The 16661-nt window shown below is 58.0% G+C and overlaps 2 protein-coding genes and 1 long non-coding RNA gene across 5 annotated transcripts in view; 2 read left to right on the top strand and 1 right to left on the bottom strand.

Moving 5' to 3' along the window:
* Trappc12 (trafficking protein particle complex subunit 12) overlaps positions 1 to 4129 on the top strand; it is a 59436-nt gene extending 55307 nt beyond the window's left edge. For both annotated transcript variants that reach the window (XM_015480017.2, XM_015480018.2), the window contains exons 9-12: positions 1252 to 1350; positions 2266 to 2366; positions 2927 to 3014; positions 3255 to 4129. In XM_015480017.2, the coding sequence (XP_015335503.1) occupies positions 1252 to 1350; positions 2266 to 2366; positions 2927 to 3014; positions 3255 to 3497 (531 nt within the window). In that variant the 3' untranslated portion in view covers positions 3498 to 4129. The remainder of the gene's footprint in view (positions 1 to 1251; positions 1351 to 2265; positions 2367 to 2926; positions 3015 to 3254) is intronic.
* Positions 4130 to 4824: 695 nt separating this feature from the next.
* On the top strand, positions 4825 to 8215 carry LOC125617286. The gene is made up of 2 exons (XR_007348264.1): positions 4825 to 6906; positions 7642 to 8215. It is a non-coding gene; the product is annotated as an uncharacterized LOC125617286 (long non-coding RNA).
* A 6196-nt stretch (positions 8216 to 14411) lies between these two features.
* Adi1 (acireductone dioxygenase 1) overlaps positions 14412 to 16661 on the bottom strand; it is a 6610-nt gene continuing 4360 nt past the window's right edge. The window contains exons 2-4 of one of the 2 annotated variants that reach the window (XM_048804887.1): positions 16186 to 16365; positions 14904 to 14992; positions 14412 to 14792 (exon numbers count right to left, since the gene is read on the bottom strand). In XM_048804887.1, coding sequence (XP_048660844.1) covers positions 14702 to 14792; positions 14904 to 14992; positions 16186 to 16365 — 360 coding nt within the window. In that variant the 3' untranslated portion in view covers positions 14412 to 14701. Of the gene's footprint in view, positions 14993 to 16185; positions 16366 to 16661 lie in introns of both variants that reach the window. The other variant, XM_015480016.2, reaches the window with a different exon arrangement.

Below are 16661 nucleotides of genomic sequence, written 5' to 3'. Positions count from 1 at the left end.
GGGGGGGGGGGGGCAGGCCCCTGTGTCCCCTGTGACTGACAGCCCCACCCAAGACCAGCTAACACCTGGAGGCGCACTCCGGCCACTCTCACAGGTCAATGGCAGACAGGCCCTGCCTGGAGGAGGGACCGCAATAGGGGCAGGGTGCCTGTTTCTCAAGACGCACAGACTCAAGAGGCATGAAGGCTGAGGTCCTGTGCAGAGTGTAGATGCCAAACATGGTGGCCACAAGGCCTCTCTCAGGGCCCCTGTGCAGTGTCTGCAACAGCAGGAGCTTCCTGGGTGCTGCTGGGAGCAGGTGGCACTCAGGTGTCCTGATGTGGAAAAACGACGTGGAATGTCAGGCTTGCTCTCCCTGCAAAGTTGACTGGTGGGTTGTTTATTTGACTGTAGGGATTTTGCCTCAATTTCTTTTTTAAAAACATTTTTATTCTTTATTTTAATTAGTTATACATAATAGTAGAATGCATTTATGCACTTTCATGTGTCCTACATAAATGGGATTTAATTTCCCATGTTTCTGAGTGTACATGCCGTAGAGTCACATTAGTTATGCAGTCATGTGGATACATAAAGCACACGTCTGTTTCATTCTTCCACCCTTCCTGTCCCACATTCGCTCCCGTGCCCTCCCATCACTCCCCTCTACCTAATCTATGGTAACGCTATTCTCTACTGCTCCCACCTTATTGTGAATTAGCATCACATATTAGAGCTAACACATTTGGACTTTGGTTTTGGGGGATTGACTTATTTCTCTTAGCATGATATTCTCCAACTCCACCCATTTACCAGCAAATGCCTTAATTTCATTCTTCTTTAAAGCTGAGTAATATTCCATTGAGTATAGATACCACATTTTCTTTTTCCATTCATCTATTGAAGGACACCTAGGTTGGTTCCATAGTCTAGCTATTGTGAATTGAGCTGCTATAAACACTGATGTTTGCCTCAATTTCTAGCATGGGAAATATGGATTGTGTTTGGGGAATGGCATTGCTGGTCCACTCTGTAGTCTGTGGGAGAGAAAGTCAGAGATGAGCTGTTCCCTGGAAGGCAGGAGAGGGACGCTGACCCTGTGCCCCTGAGTGACAGAAGAACATGCAACTGACTCAGCTCAGAGCCCCGCTCCAGAGCTGCACGCGAGTGTCCTCACTCCACATGTGTGTTAATGGGTAGTTGTGCTCTTCCTGATGTGCAGACTGAGAGTGGTGTCTGTAGCTCACACGGAGCTTTCGGGTCTGTCCACAGGACTACGTGCTGGCTGTGGATGCATACCGCATGGTCATCAAGTATTACCCAGAGCAGGAGCCACAGCTGCTGAGTGGCATCGGCCGCATCCTCCTGCAGGTACCTGTGCTCCCAGGGGCTCCAGGGCAGAGCCAGGCTGCCCCGCCCAAGCAGGGCCTCATTCGCAGCAAGTCTGTCAGTACAAGGAATGGTTCAAAATTAGCTCAGATTGGTGTGGCCATTAAAATGGGGTTTCTCTGCAGCAGTTCTGACCTGACTGTGAAGCCGCTGCCTTAGACGTGGGGAAGGAGGGGTGCTCAGAGTGAGTTGGCAGGAATTTTCACCAGAGACATTGAAGTGGAGAACGTGAGGAACTGTCCCGTTGCGGTTAGTAAAGTATTGAACAAACCAGAAGAAATCTTCCAGCTCAGCTCTCCAGAGCCATCCTACTGGTGCTCTGTGTTCTCAGGACAGATCAAAAGACGTGCCTAGCAGTGTTAGAGGGCAAGAGCAAGAGGCGGTGAGGGTAGAGAGCAAGAGCAACAGGAGGCGGTCAGGGTAGAGGGTAAGAGCAAGAGGCGGTCAGGGTAGAGGACAGCACGGGGGCTGGGGTGCCAAGGGGGTTCCAGAGTTAGATCCAGCAGGGTTGACTCTGCTGTTTTAGACAAGGGTCCCAGTTGACAGACACAGGAAACCAGTGCGAGGCTCTGTCCTAAGGCATGAGGCACTGGGTCAGTACTCGGGGCTCAGTACTCAGGCAGCCTCAGCCATGGCAGATTCTTGAAAGAGCCTCAGAGAAGCCAGCCTCGGACACACATGGCCTCAGTCCCCACAGCGTGTGGCTACTGTGTTCAAACCCCACATCAAGGCAACGCCTGCATTTCTGCAGTCTCTAGAACAGCTTTGTGTCAGCCCTTCTGGAGGAAGTGGAAGAAGCATGGCGTGGCCTGCAGGCGCTTTGGCCGGTGCTGCGTATGTGGGGGTAGCTTTAATAGCTCTAATTTGTCCACTAACAAGATGATTTTGTCCAAGCAGATTGGAGACATAAAAACAGCTGAAAAGTATTTTCAGGATGTTGAGAAAGTAACACAGAAACTGGATGGACTACAGGGTAAAATAATGGTTTTAATGAACAGGTAAATGATTTACACCGAGGATGCGTGTGTCAGATTCCTTTCGAGCCTCTCTCCCCAGTGAATGCGTCCCTCTCCAGCTCCACCATCCCCGAGCTGAGGCCCAGAGTCTGGGCCTGGAGGCACACTGGTGTCTTCTAGAATGGCAGCCATAAAAACGAAGTGTTTTCTTCAAAGGACTGCTCGTGTGGCCCTGTTTCCACACTGTCCCTGGCACACCCACCGTTGGGACCTGTCCTAGTCCCTAAGAACCATTTTCATGAGTGAAATGTGGCAGCTTTGGGTGCGTGTTCATTAGGATGAACCTGCAGCCAGTAAAAAGCATACGGGGAGTCAGAAGTGGACATGGGGCAGGGCAGGGGCTAGTTTTCTCAGCAGGTTTCTAGGTTCAGTTACAGCTGGGAGCTGTGGTTGCTAGCCAGCACGTGCAGTGTGGTCCACGGCCGGGAGGGCGCAGCCTCTGTCTGAGCAGGGGCTCCCTAAAGAGCAGGTGCTCCTGTCCCCTGGTGCATGTCTGAGGCCATCATGCGGGGGCTCCCTGCTTCCCTGTGCTTGTGTTACAGAGCCTTCCTTCACCTCGGCCAGAACAACTTTGCGGAAGCCCATAGATTCTTCACAGAGATTTTGAGGATGGAACCCACAAATGCAGTGGTAAGAATCCCAAGAACAGACCTAGGACACACAGAGCCCTCAGTGTCTTGGGGACTAAGAAGTGGGCAACCTGGCAAACCCAGGCCCTCGACTCTGTGGGACTGCTGGCACCGGGCAGCTGCAGAGGGCCCTAGGCCCTGGGCGGTGTGAAGCAGGGGTCTAGGCTCTGCCGGGGCCCAAGGTAGCAGTGGGAGCCGACGGCGGGTGACCTGCTGCCTCTGCACGTCTCCTGTCCCTCAGGCCAACAACAATGCGGCTGTGTGTCTGCTTTACCTGGGCAAACTCAAGGGTTCCCTGCGGCAGCTGGAGGCCATGGTCCAGCAGGACCCCAAGCACTACCTGCATGAGAGCGTGCTCTTCAACCTGACCACCATGTATGAGCTGGAGTCCTCGCGGAGCGTGCAGAAGAAGCAGAGCCTGCTCGAGGCCGTCGCCAGCAAGGAAGGGGACAGCTTCAACACACAGTGCCTCAAGCTGGCCTAGGCCCACCAGGGCAGGGTGTCCTGGCCCACACCAGTGACCTCTGTGCACTGTGAACACCGGGCACACGAGCTGCTGCCACTCTGCCAGGCTCAGTGCCGCCTTGCGCTGCAGCCAGGGCCACCGTCAGACCAGACGGCTGCGCCATTGGCCGACCTCCAGCCCCACAGTGCTGTGTGCCCACAAGGAGCCCTGGCTTCTTCCTGGAGGCTGCCCTCTTCAGTCACTTGTTGTAAGCCTCCCAGAGAGGAGCTAGAAGGTGTGCTGGCAGCTGTTCTCATGGGAGGGTTGAATAAATCACGGTCCAGATGCAGCAGCTCCACTCCCCTGTCTGCCTTGGCCCTCCCGCAGGCTGGCAGGCCCTGGCTACCTTGTGTTTGGTAACGCAGTGGCGGGAGAGGGCAAGGCACTGGCTACCTTCGGGAGGGGTGGGTAAGGAGCCCAGGTGCAGACTCCAGCAGACGGGCAGAGCTCTCGGGACCAGGCCCCGGGCACCCTGCACTTGGGCCTGAGAGCCAGGGCCTGTTCCTTAGTCTCCACTCTGAAGAACTTAAAATTCTACACTTCACCAACCGACTTCCTTTAAGTGTCTAGTTTTTCCTAATAAACTTAAAAATAGAATAACTTAAATACTCTGATTTAAACATTTATTGCACAAAACAATGTTTCTATTCACAGTACAGTGGAAAGATACAGCCTCTGCAGGCACCCAGTCCCAAGGTGTTGGTTGAAACGGATTACTTACACATTCAAATAGGAGAAGGGCTGGGCTGGGGCTCAGCAGTGGTGGAGCGCACGCTCGCTCGCCTAGCACATGCAGGGCACTGGGTTCAATCCTCAGCACCTCATATAAATAAAATAAAGGTACTGTGTCCACATACAACTAAAAAAGTATTTTAAAAAAATTCAAGAGGCAGACAAGAGAATCATTGAACACGGGTGTGGCCTGAAAATTTTTTTCTATAATAAGAGGTAAAACAAGCCAGTGCACCTGTCCTCCCAACCACTCAGGAAGCCAAGGCAGGAGCATCACTAGAGCCCCAAAGGTCAAGTCCAGCTTAGGCACAGGCGAGACCCTGTCTTTGTTTCTAAGAAGCCCAAAGGCCTTCCCCGTGAAGTTTTCCTTCAGTCTGGCTTCGGGGATGAGAAATGGCGCTTCTCTTCCCCGAGGGGAATCTCCTGGGGTCACAGAACCACGTGGTGGAAGCAGATGGATGGGACAGGCTCCCACTAGACGCAAGCCAAGCAGCAGGGAAAAGGTCAAGGTTCCGTCCATCAAGCCGCCTCCCTGTGAGTAGAGGCACTCGGGTCATAGCAGCCGCTGCCCCAGAAAGGAACATTCTCCCCCAAGGCTTCCAGCATGTGGACCTGGGGCCTGGGCTGCGCTCCAGGTCCACCGGCCCCCAAGGCTCCCAGTGTTGTGCAAGCTGGGAAGCCCTGTCACTGCTGTGCAGGTGAGGCAGTTTGGCATGTGCTCAAAATGGAGAGCTGATGGCAAGTGACTGTTGTGGGTGGAGTACTCCAGTGTAGGCCCAGCCGCTGTCCACACTGCCTGAGGGCCACAGCCTTGGGATGGCCTGGGGGCCTCCTCTCCCACTCCCAGCCATATCTCTGTGTTCCCACAGACACACCTGCCTGTCCTCTGTGGGGCTGGAAGCCTTTGTGACCCCACAGATGGCATCCTGGGGTCCACACCTGCCTCCCCTTCGTTCTGGCCACTCCACTGCTGTGGTGCTCAGCCTCTCTCTCAGCAGCATCCCAGCATCCCCCCGGGAGCTTCCCAGGCCCTCTGGGTGCCTCCCACCCCTGCCGTCCTCAGGCCTTGCCCTGGACTGAAGGAATGACTTGCCGACTTGCACGTGGGCTCAGGGCTAGTCGTGCAGGCCGCTCTCTCGTGGGGCCTCAGAGGTACAGAGGCTGTGCTAAGTGCCTTTGCTGCCACCAGGGACAGAAGAGGGTCATCCCCTGGTGCAGACAGAACAATTCTGTTCCACTGGGTTAAGCCAGGCAGGGAAGCTGAGCACCAGGGTTCCCAGCCCCAGTCCTGGGCACCACATGGTCAGAACAAACACACCAGGGGCCACGGATGTCCAGGAAACGACACACTGACCTCTCCAGGCAGGGCCCAGGCCTGCGAGTTGAGCTTCATGGGCACACTCAGCGACAGGAACAGACAAGGCGGACCTTCCCACCTGCGGGGGCAGGCTGCAGACGGAGGCTGTAGTGCAGCGTAAGAAGGTGGTCCTGAGTGTGCGGCCATGATCTGTGCTACTCAGGGTCTTGCTGTCCCTCCATTACAGGTGCTGCGTAGGCACCTCCTCTTCTGTCAGCCCCGGAAGCCCCCTCAAGAGCCTCACACCCTCCTCACCCTACTGCTCTCTCCAGGGCACATGCTCCACCCAGTACAGGACCTTCAAGGAAAGGAGCAAGAACAGACACGGTGCCGGGCCCTCTCCCGGGGGAGCTGTGGCCAAGCCTCGCACGGCTCAGCACACACTCAGGCACACACAGGAGGGGAGTCCTCTGTCCCAGGAAGCCCAGCCCTCACCACCCGGCAGTACAAGCCAGCTGTTTTCCCATCAACCACTACTGTTACTGTCACTGGTAACAAATGGTGGCACGCCTGTTCGGCATGCCTCATTTCTCCCTCTGATCAGGGGAGAAGCGATCCACAACAGGCTTCTCGGACCATGGCACCTGCCTAGAAACGCTCTCCGAGCGTGCTCCGCATCTGTTTCTTTTCTTTTTTTGGCTTGTTGGGAACCCAGGCTGCTCTACCACTGAGCTAATCCCAGCCTTTTTTATTCTGAGGCAGGGTCTTGAACTCGCAATTCTCCCACCTTGCCTCCCCCTGGACATCGTGGGTACTGTTCAAGTGGAACGCGCTCAAGGAGCCCTCAGCGCTCTCCTCTGCAGTGGTGTCCGGCAGAGCTGGGTGGAGGCCCCGTCACACTTCCGTCCCTGGGCCAGGTCCACCACCACTCAAATCAGGCCAGGGCTTGGGCCCACTTCACCACCACCAGGGATGGGGGATCCTGGGGGAAACCTCGGTGTGCCCACCCCCTCCCAAAGACTTGCACAAGCCAGTAAGGAAAGCGCTGGGAGCCCAGGTCTTCGCCCACCTGGGTCCTGGAGCGGGGCCTGAGCGCCCACACTTGGGAGACTGGGCCCACACTCTCTTTGCTACGCAGTCTTCTTTGCCTTGCTCTGCTGTCACAGCTCCTTGAGAATGTGGAGGCCACCTCGAGCTGCAGACAGACACGGGCACCCTGGCCAGCCTGCTTGCCTGTCCTGGAACAGCGTCTCGCACATAGGAGTGCCCCAAGAAGCTCTGGAGTGAAAGTCACACTCTGCAGTGCACTGGTACAGGAGTGTGCAGTTGGGACCACGGACCAGCTGGAAGTCCTGCTCTGTGAGTCCCACAGCCCCACTAAGCTGTCCCTCCTGTGGGGGCAGAGGCGGTGGGTTACAGCTTCTTGACTGGCCTCCTCATCCCCACCCCTGCCTCCCCTGAGGCCATGCCCCCTCTGCTCCCATTCCTCCCCAGCTCCCCATCGGAGAGGGCCGTCGAGCTCCCGGCTGCCCCCCAGTCTCAGGCCTGTGAAACCTGCCCCTTGCCATCCGTCCGACTCCTGCCACCGCCACCCCTGACTCTGTTCCAGTCATCAGCCCTGTTTGTCAGGCAGGTCTGCATTTGCTCTTCCTGTCCCTGGAAAGCTATCCACCTAGTGTCATGAACCAAACTGTCCCCACAAAACTCGTGTACTGAAGCCCTACTGCCACATGAGTGTATTTGAGTAGAGGGGTTTTTAAGAGGTGACCAATGTCAATGAGGACATAAGGTGCCCATTACCTGGGCACAGCCCTGCTAAGCTCCATTCCCGGAGGACCTGGCCTGTACTGGGAGGACTGTAGCTACGCCCCACACCCCAATTCCTTGGGTGCACCCAGCTGAGCCCCCTTCTGCATCACCTGGCCTAAGCTGGAAGGCAGAGGGATGCACCCCCTCACCCAGGCCCCACCCAGCTGAGCCCCATCCTGCGGCCTGTGCTGGAAGACTGCAGGGTCTCACTGCAGCGCTCGGGGCAGGTGCACACATGTCACACACTCCTCCTAGGTGAACAGGCAGTGCCCCTGTGTCCTTTAGCTCCAGGTGATGCATAGGATGACAGCACAGGTCATCTCAAAAGAGAGCCAAGGGCCCGGAGGCAGGGAGCTGAGTGGACGCAGGCGTCTTGGCCAGCATGGGCTGCAGAAACCAACACAGCAACAGGGTGGCTTCAACCCCGGAGCACGTGCTCTCAAGTTCTGCAGGCTGAAGTCTGAGGCAGAGACTGGGAGCTGGGCTCTCCTCAGCCCTTCCTGGCTGACAGAGGGCGCCTTCTTACTGTGCCCTCAGTGGAGTCTCCTGTGTGCGCACATCACTGGTCAGCCACAGTCCCACGGGATTGGGGTCCCGCCCTGCCCCACTGGCAGGTCTTCCAGCAAGCTAGGCGTTCTGGAGTGGGGGCTCAGCCAGGCGACCCCAAGGTGGAAGGGGTGCAGGACGTCCACCACTTGGCCTCCTACCAGCATACGCTCTCCAACGGCTGGGAGAGAAAACAGCATGTGCGTTTCTGGAACATGATGGGGCAAGAGGAACCAGTAAAACGGTGAAAGCTGGGGATGGTTTTGTTGATCACTTACTACGTGTTCCTAAGAGAAGTCTGTGCAGTACTAAAGCCATCCTGTCGAGGGATTTTTACGATGTGGAAAAACTCAGTGAACACGTACCCACTGATGCAGACAGGACTGTGATGCAAGAATGTGACCGAGGTGCAGGGGGCGGGGCCAGTGGGGGCAGAAGTGCACCGAGGAGATGCGGCACGGCCTGCTGGCTGGGCATGCGGCCAGCCGACTCGGCCAGGAGCAGGTTGGTGCCACAGGCAGGGCTCAGGTGTGTAAGGTGGATCCACACTGTGCAGCGTGGCGGCCACACCCGTCAGTAAGTCTTTCCTTCTGCACATCAACGTCTAGAGGCACTTAATGCCAGGCCCAGGGCTGTGGCGGCTGCCTGGTGGGCAGTGGGCCTGGACCCTTCCCTCCACTCCCTGAAGGGCCACAGGACACACCCGTGCTCCATGGTATACAGCCCGGCTCCCAGGCCACACCTGGCCAGCCTCTGCCAGCTCCCTGAAGTGCCACATGGCCAGGACCTGCACACCAGCACCCACAGGGAATCGCAGCAGACCAGCCTCTGCCATCCCGGGGTGGCCTTGCACCCGAATCCTGCCCTATCCTGTGGCAGTCTGCAGTGAGTGCAGGTCACTGTGTCACCAAGTGACAACCATTCTGAGTTCACAACACCAGTGCCACATGATGAGCGAGGGTGTGCATGGGGTACCCTCACCACCATTGCTGCAGGTGGACACTGTCCTGTGACAAGCCAGGATTATCGCAGGTCACCCTCATGCCACAGCTGCAGGTGGACACTGTCTGGGCCTCTCATTTCCTACATGGTCACGCTTTCCCCTCCTTATTCAGGGTGGTGGCGGATTCCTCCGTGAGCCAGGCTGCCGAGACCGTGGTGGCTGAACTCTGGAATTCGCACCCAAGCTCTGGGCCGTTTACAGATTCAAGGAAAGCAGAGCAGCCTCTGCCTGCTGCACTGAAAGGGAGAGCAGGCCCAGCTCAAGTCCCGATGCTGTGACCCACGCTGTCCTTTAATACAGGACTGGCCGGGTGCGGGTCACGCCTGTAGTCAGAGCCGCACAGGAGGCTGAAGTAGGAGGTCACCAGTTCCGACCAGCCTGGTAACTTGGCGAGACTTTGTCTTAGAAGCGAACCCACAAGGACTGGGTGAGCTCAGTGTTGAACACCCTGGGTTCCATCCCCAGCAGGGCAAAAACCAGCACAACATCGCGTCCCTGAAACACCGGCTCCGATCCCAGGAACCCGGTGTCCAGATATCATCTGGAAGGACGCTGACCCCCTCGGGTGCGCCACAGGCAGGCAGACCGGCGCCCTCTGTGGGAGCTGCCTTCTGGCAGCACAACTGCGCCCGCCATGTTGGTCACACAGAGAAAAAGCAAACTTTCAGTGCTGCTGCTTCTGCAGCCTGGTCATGAGCCCGCTCCCTGCTGGGGGGTGGGGGGGAGGATGGCAGAGCAGAGCACTGGGGAGGGGTGTGCTTTGCAACCAGCAGGGCCGAGCGTCCTCAGGCTGCAGAGTGCAGCTTCCCAGCCACTCCCACTGGGCTCCCGTGAGCATTCTCCACAACCTCAGGTCCAATCCCCCACCTCCAGGTGTCTTCCCGGGCTCTTGGCCACCTGTCCCACGGTCCTGGCCTGCCTGGCTGTGATCTAGGCCAGCTGCAGGGAGCTGAGAGGCCCTGACCGTCTGGTGTGTGAGCAGCCACGCCTCAGGGTCTGACACTGGAGCGCAGCTGAGCTGGCCTCAGAGTTATGAGGACCTGGTTCCCACTGCCTTCTGAAAAGCTGGACAGACCTGAAGAAGGAATGGGGTGCTGCAGTCTGGCTGGGCACAATTCACCAGCCACTTGTCAAGCAGAAACAAACTTTATTTTTAGAGCACACACACACACGCCGCACCACAGGAGCTCTTCAGGAATTCCCTCAGAGCCCAACTGCCACCACCGGCTTCCCACAAGCCTCTCAACCCCCCACTCCTCCTGCTCTTGAGGCCGATTGGCTGGGTCGTGTGGGCGGAGCCAAAAAAGTCCCCCAATGAGCAGCTCCGTGGTCTGAAAGGGCAGGGAAACAGCCCAATGAGCATCACCGCAGAGGAGCCAATCAGCTGGCAGCTGGAAGTTTGCTGGGGCCCCTTCGGCTGTGGCTCTCAACAATGGGGGATATTTATCTAGTTATTTTAAGGATGAGGGAAAGAATGAAGACCAACTGCAGGAAAACCTGACGGTGTCCACCTCTCAGCCCATCAAGGGCACCGAGGCCTTGCTTGTCCCCATAGGAGAAGCACAGTGGCAAGGTTAAAGGTCCTGTCCTGCCCAGGAGCCCACTGTGTATCTGCTTCTGCTCTGTACTGGGTGCCTGTGGGGCATGCAGATGACTCCCAAGGTGACTCGCGCTGCAGCCACTGTACCCGCTGCACTCCCAGCCTGGTGCCAGCTCTCCAGAGGCAAATGCTCAGTGAATGAACAGCCACAAGGGGACCTGACCAGGGAATGAGGGGAGAACAACCTGAGGCATCTGGGAAGGCTGGTGGGCAGGGCCATGCACCTGGGCTGGGCTCTGGGCTTCCATGGGTGGCCTCAACAGTGTCACACAGCTGGAGCTCTCCCTGATACCATGGTGACAAACGGCTCTCTTCTGCCCCAGAAAGTGCCATGGGCCTAAGTCCTCACTCTGGATTCAGAAAGTGCAGGGCCATCAGGGCACACACCACCGCTCCAAGAGCCCCTTCCAGCAGGGTCCTCGGCTGTCTCCAGGCCAAGGAGCAGGGACAAGGCACCCCGTGGGACTTGGCGGGCAAAGAGGTGGGTGCAGAGCAGCACCTCAGCGGAGTCCCCGCTGAGCGCTGGGTCCTTCCGACAGGCAGACAGCCCCTGCACGTCTGCCTCACTTTCCACCTTTGGTGGTTTTTCCTGGAGACGCTCTAAACCCCGCTGCAGGCCTCCAGGATGATAAGCCCTCGGGGCCGAGCACAGCGCCAGGCCAAACCTCCTGCCCCTCCATCCTCCTGACAGCTCTAGGACAGTGGATGTTTAAATGTCCTGTGAGCAAGTTTTCCTTGTGTAAATCATAAAACTATGTGCACTTTCTAAAACATGACACACTTCCAATAGAAAACAGATTTTTTTTAAAAAAAAGACTTTTCAAGATCATATCTGAACTTAATATTCTAAATCTGCACGGCAAGAAACAGGTTCATCAGACATCTACCTGCCCACCCACACACCCACCCTCCCACCCTCAGTGACCCCCTACCCACCACCCAAGTCATACTGAATTCCACCACATGCCAGGCTCTGGGAAATGTGCAAAACCCTGATCCTGGCAAATTACTCTCAGTCCCACTGTCGCCTGTCCATCACAGATGACAAGTTTTGCCTTCAGGTTGCGTCAGAGCGCCAGTCTGCAGGACAGAGCCCTGCACTTTGCAAACCACCAGGTGAGCCTCGTATAAGCTAAAGGGCTTCACTTCAGTTGTCAAAGTCATATTTTTGGAATGAAATGTCGGCTGGGGTGCAGCTCAGTGGCAGAGTGCATGCTCAGCACATGAGGCCCTGGGTTTAATAAGAACCCAAAGCAAAGAAAATGAAAAATGTCTGGTGCTGCAGACTTTGCCATGTAATTAGGAAAAAACAGCCCCACCCACGAAGTAGGTCACCTCCCTGGAGAGGCACTGAGATTCCAAGGTGACCGATCACCTGCCTCCTGGGAGAAGGTAGGAGGCCACAGATGCCCACATGCCCTGCACTCTATTCCTGGTCCTCAGCCTCAGGACACTGTCCAGAGCTCATAGACAGCAGTGTGGGGACAGGTGGGCGGCTGCCAGAGCAGGGTAGGGCACCACCACCTACCTGGGACAAGTATGGCTTCCTGCAGGCCGGCAGCCTGCCAGGATTCAGGCTGGCACTGCCCAACACAGGTTTGCAATTCTACTGTCAAAAGCTGCAATCCACACCGTCCTCGAGAGGACCGACTACTTCTGAGGAAGCTGAAAAGCTATCTGGCTCACAGACTTTTGGATTTAAAAAAGACTATTTCCTCCAAGTCCAAGGAATAGCCAGCTGGGCTAAAGACAGGTGGGCTCCACGGGGGCCAGGAGGAGAGGAGCAGTGCTGGTGGGCACAGGGGCCAGCATGGGAGCCCCGACAGCATTTGCTGAATCCCACCAGAAGCCACATGACTGATCACGAGCGGGACGTGCGCGGTGCACCTGGACACGGTGAGCGCCTCCGTTTGCCCAGATCCACACTTTTATTTTAAAGATCTTTAATGCAAGTACTGAATTCGGCGGCTGTGGGTCTGTGGGTGTGCAGTGCCTAGACTGCAGCTCTCTCCGGCTCCCACCCTTGCTCCGGCTTCCAAGACCCCCACCTCCGCTCCACAGCTGCAAGAGGCCGGTGCGGCCTTCTAGGAGCTGGGAGTTGGGCTTCACAGCTGACGGGGAGTGCACCCCTGCTCCTTTATGTTGCTTCTGCCTTTGTCGGGTGCTGGGATGGACCCTGGGGCCTCAGGCACCAGGCAGGCAAGCGCTCCACCACGAGTCTCTACCCTCGACTTGCCATCCTCCTGACTCAGCCTCCTAAGTTGTGACCACTGTGTGCTACCAGCCTGGGTTACTGCCATTTTTAATGAGCTCCCACAGTGACAATCACTGAGGCATCTGGCTGAGTCGACCGTGGGTCCACAGCAGCAGCTTCTTGGGACAGCAGAGTACCTGCTACTTCGTCTCCTGCTTCTCTTCTGACCAATAAGGAGGAAGAAGCGGACAGCAAGGAGTGAACAGCAGAGAGATGGGACGTCCTGCTCGCTTTGCAAGGGCAGGCCAGGCGAGGCAGCGGTGGACGGCAGAGACACAGGGCTGGGAAGGCGGCCCTGCGAGCAGGGCTTCCCAGAGGCAAGGTGCACTGGCCCAGCCCCTGGGCTTCCCAGACACAGCACTGTAGGGCCCACTGCCGCCGCCCTGCCCAGCCGGCCTGCGCACTCCTTTAAAATGCAGAGACCTGCCCAAGGCCACACCCTGAGCACAGCCCAGGCACAAACGCTGCGTACCTTCCAACAGGTGCACTGACCAACACCTGTCCAGGTGCGCCCTGCTCAGCAAGCCAGGGTGTCCTTCCAGAGGGGCAGCCTCGCACGAGACAACCAGCAGTGGCTCCACTGGGACTTGGGGCTGGGTCTTGGGAACACCGCCAGCCGCGCAGAGGCAACTCGAGCTGTAGGTGGGTTTCGTGGCACCTGAGAGGGGGCGTGAAGGAACCAGAGACAGCCTACTGCAGGAAAGCTTCAGAGGAGACCCCGGACACTGAGCTCAGCGAGGCAGCGACTCCCTGCTTCGGGAGGCTTCAGCCGAGAGCTCTGAACAACCCCGCTGCGCTCAGTGGTGGAGCCTGCAGGCCGGCTCCTTGGGAGGCTGAGGCAGGAGGCGTGTGTGAGCACGGGAGTTCGAGGCCAGCCTGGGCCACACCGCAAGGCCCCTCTCAAGGGAAAGACAAGCAGCAGCATCTGAGCCGCACACAGGGCTGCACTGAAGAGGCAGGAGCGCAAGAAGCCAGTCCGAGACCCTAGCCGAGGCTCCACTTCCACAGATTCTGGAACACTCCCTGGCGTGGCTGGCATGGGCAGGGAGGGGCAGGGGGGACGGGCACCTCCTGGCTGGTGAGACTGCCCAGAACCCCTGACTGAGGGCGTGTCACACAGCTGTAGCCCGCCCGAGTGCACTGTGACAACGCAGACACAGGGGAAAGGGAGATGCGACCAGGCTCACAGGGCCGCTGGCTCCCAGGGCTGGCAGAAGCCTGAGGAGCCACAGAGGAGAGGAGGAAAATATGTCCCATGTACGATGACCATTAGAAATCCATCCACAGAAACAGCTCCAGCAGACCCGCCCTGGTTCTGGCCACGGAAACCCATCTACAGCTCGAGCGGCCTCTGCCCGAGGGAGGCGAGCCCCCACCAGGCGCAGGTGATGAAGGGTGATGGGCACAAAGTCTGCATCCAGTTAAAACAGGAGCTCAGGATGAGCCACCATGTTCCAAGCACAGGGAGACGGCGGGGTCTCCGCGATCAGGATCTCAGAGCTTGTGGAGCCTAGAAACCTCACACTGGAAACCACGAACACGGTCAGTCTGTGAGCTAACCACACACACCCAGCGCCTCACAGTGAATTCAAACGCACGATCATGAGCCGGGCAAACCCACAGGCACTCAGAGGCAACCCCCAGCCCCTGCGTGAGGTCAAGGCACTTTATTCCCAACAGGAGGGGACACAGGCAGCCCAAGGCACACCAGCCGGAGCTCTTCCCAGCCCACGTGCCCCGGGCGGACAGCGCCTCGCCTCCCTCCGGCTGCCTGTCTATAGGACTGCTCGTGTGCACAGCGCTCAGGCTGACCGGTGTCGGCTGACCAGGGGCACTGACCCCCCCAGGAGCTGACTCCTGTGTTCTGTCACGGATGACTGCGCTGCCCGCCAGACTCTTGCACACAGCAGGATCAATAAGAGGGAATCAGGGGCTCTCCACTTCACTCACGTCCACGTAGAAATCGATTCCCAGCTCCATTCGTTATAAGCACTCTGATCAGATGTCTGCAAAGGAAAGACAGCCGCCGTCCACTGCATGAAAGCAAAGCGAGGAGGTGACTCTCAGGGCGCCGCACAGAGCCTGCAGGCGAGCTGCTCCCCGGTGCGGTGCGCTAGGCCGTCTGGGCCAGGAACCTCACGTACTGCTCCCGGGCGGGGAAATGGTCGGCCGGCCGGTTGTATGCTGTCCACACTGGTTCTCCCACAAATAGCCGCATGGCCTTCACGTAGTTCTGGGAACAGACAGACATCGCATCTCATTTGACCCATCGCCTCTCACACATTCCCACGTTAACAAGACGCCCTCACAGCTGTCCTACTGCCGGCTCGATGCTCATCCCACACTGGACCCTCTGCCTAAGTGGCCACCCTATGCAGAAGGCTCCCGTGGTAGTGGGTGGAAGCCTCTGCAGCTGAAGCCTGGAAACAGACCAGTGGTGGACACTAGCACCATCCCTGGCTCTCTGCCCCATGGACACAGCCTCCCCACGAGTCAGCACTGGGGCCCCATGCTGCTGGCTGGGCAGAGGACAGCTGGCACCACCCATCCAAACTGGAACATGCCCGCCTGCTAACGCAGGGCCCATGGTTAGAGGTGTGCGCGGCAGGTGAACTCACTTCAGTGCAACTACAACTGTGCAGTGTCACTCGGGACAGCACTCCTTACAGAATCAAAGGTGGAAACAATCACACGCCCTCCACAGAGGCCACCCACTCAGTGAAATGAACCAGTGGCTAAACGCACAGGGCTCGTCCAGCCGCGGAGCATGTGCAGCCAAGAGTGCAAACAAACATGCGGGTGGAGGACCACCCCTCCCCAGTGCGTCAGCGGAACAGAACACACGCAGAACCGTGCAGAGAAGGGAAAAGGACCCCGACCCCATTCACTGGAATACGTACAAAACCTCTCTAAAAAGGCATTTCGAGATGTGACGCAGCCATCCACAGGGAGGGGACTTGGGAACTGGGACCAGGGGTCAGGCGGAGACTCTCTCGTTTCCTAACTCAGAATTTTAAGCTGTATGCACTTACTATCTATTAAAGACCATGCCAGCCCTCAGGCCTAGCCCAGGTCACACCCGCACGCAGGGTGCTCATTTCTACACCCCGGCAACCAGACGGCTGCATCTCCACTGTTAACATCCAAAATGACAGGAGTCCCACCCTACGGGTGCCTCCCGGCCACCAGCCCTACACAACGAGAAAGGGCACTGGAACCTCTCTGCGCTCTGTGGACGGCCCACGCACGGCCCCAGGCAGGCCACTGCCCTTGTCCCTGGGCATGAGCTGCCAGGTCCTGAGCTGCGCCACCCACGCTCCCTCATCAGTCTCAGTGGCACGGCCAGCAGGAGCACACTGTCGGGGGCACCCAGCCAGCTCTGACGTCCAGCGCAGGCAGACGCAGACGGAGGTCAGCAGATCCTACCTTCTCGTCCAGCGTGAAGCGGTGATAGATGCCGGCGGGAAGAGTGATCATGTCTCCCTTCTCCATGGAAATGCGGATCCACTGGTCCTCCCTGTCCCGGACGTCAAAGTACCCGCTGCCCTCCAGGATGTAGCGGATCTCCTCGTCCAGGTGCAGGTGCTCCTGGTAGAACACCTTGATCTAGGCAGGAGGGAGAGCTCGCTCAGTCTGCTGGGCATGAACCTGAGCACACGCGGCCCCCACCTGCACGGCTAGAACCCTGGTGACGGGAAACCAGTGACGCAGGCTAAGGAGGGCCAGGAGGGGCCAGGAGGGGCCAGGAGGGGCCAGGAGAGTCAGGAGGGGCCAGGAGGTGGCCAGGAGGGGGCCAGGAGGGCTATGGGGAGCCAGGAAGGCCAGGAGGAGCCAGGAGGGGCCAGGAGAGCCAGGAGGGGCCAGGAGAGCTACAAGGGGCCAGGAGCGGCCAGGAGGGCCGG

This window comes from Marmota marmota, unplaced genomic scaffold (assembly GCF_001458135.2).
Source record: "Marmota marmota marmota unplaced genomic scaffold, marMar, whole genome shotgun sequence".
NCBI lineage: Eukaryota > Metazoa > Chordata > Mammalia > Rodentia > Sciuridae > Marmota > Marmota marmota.
The sequence above is the reverse complement of the archived record's forward strand: the minus strand, read 5'-3'. Positions and strand labels throughout refer to the sequence as shown.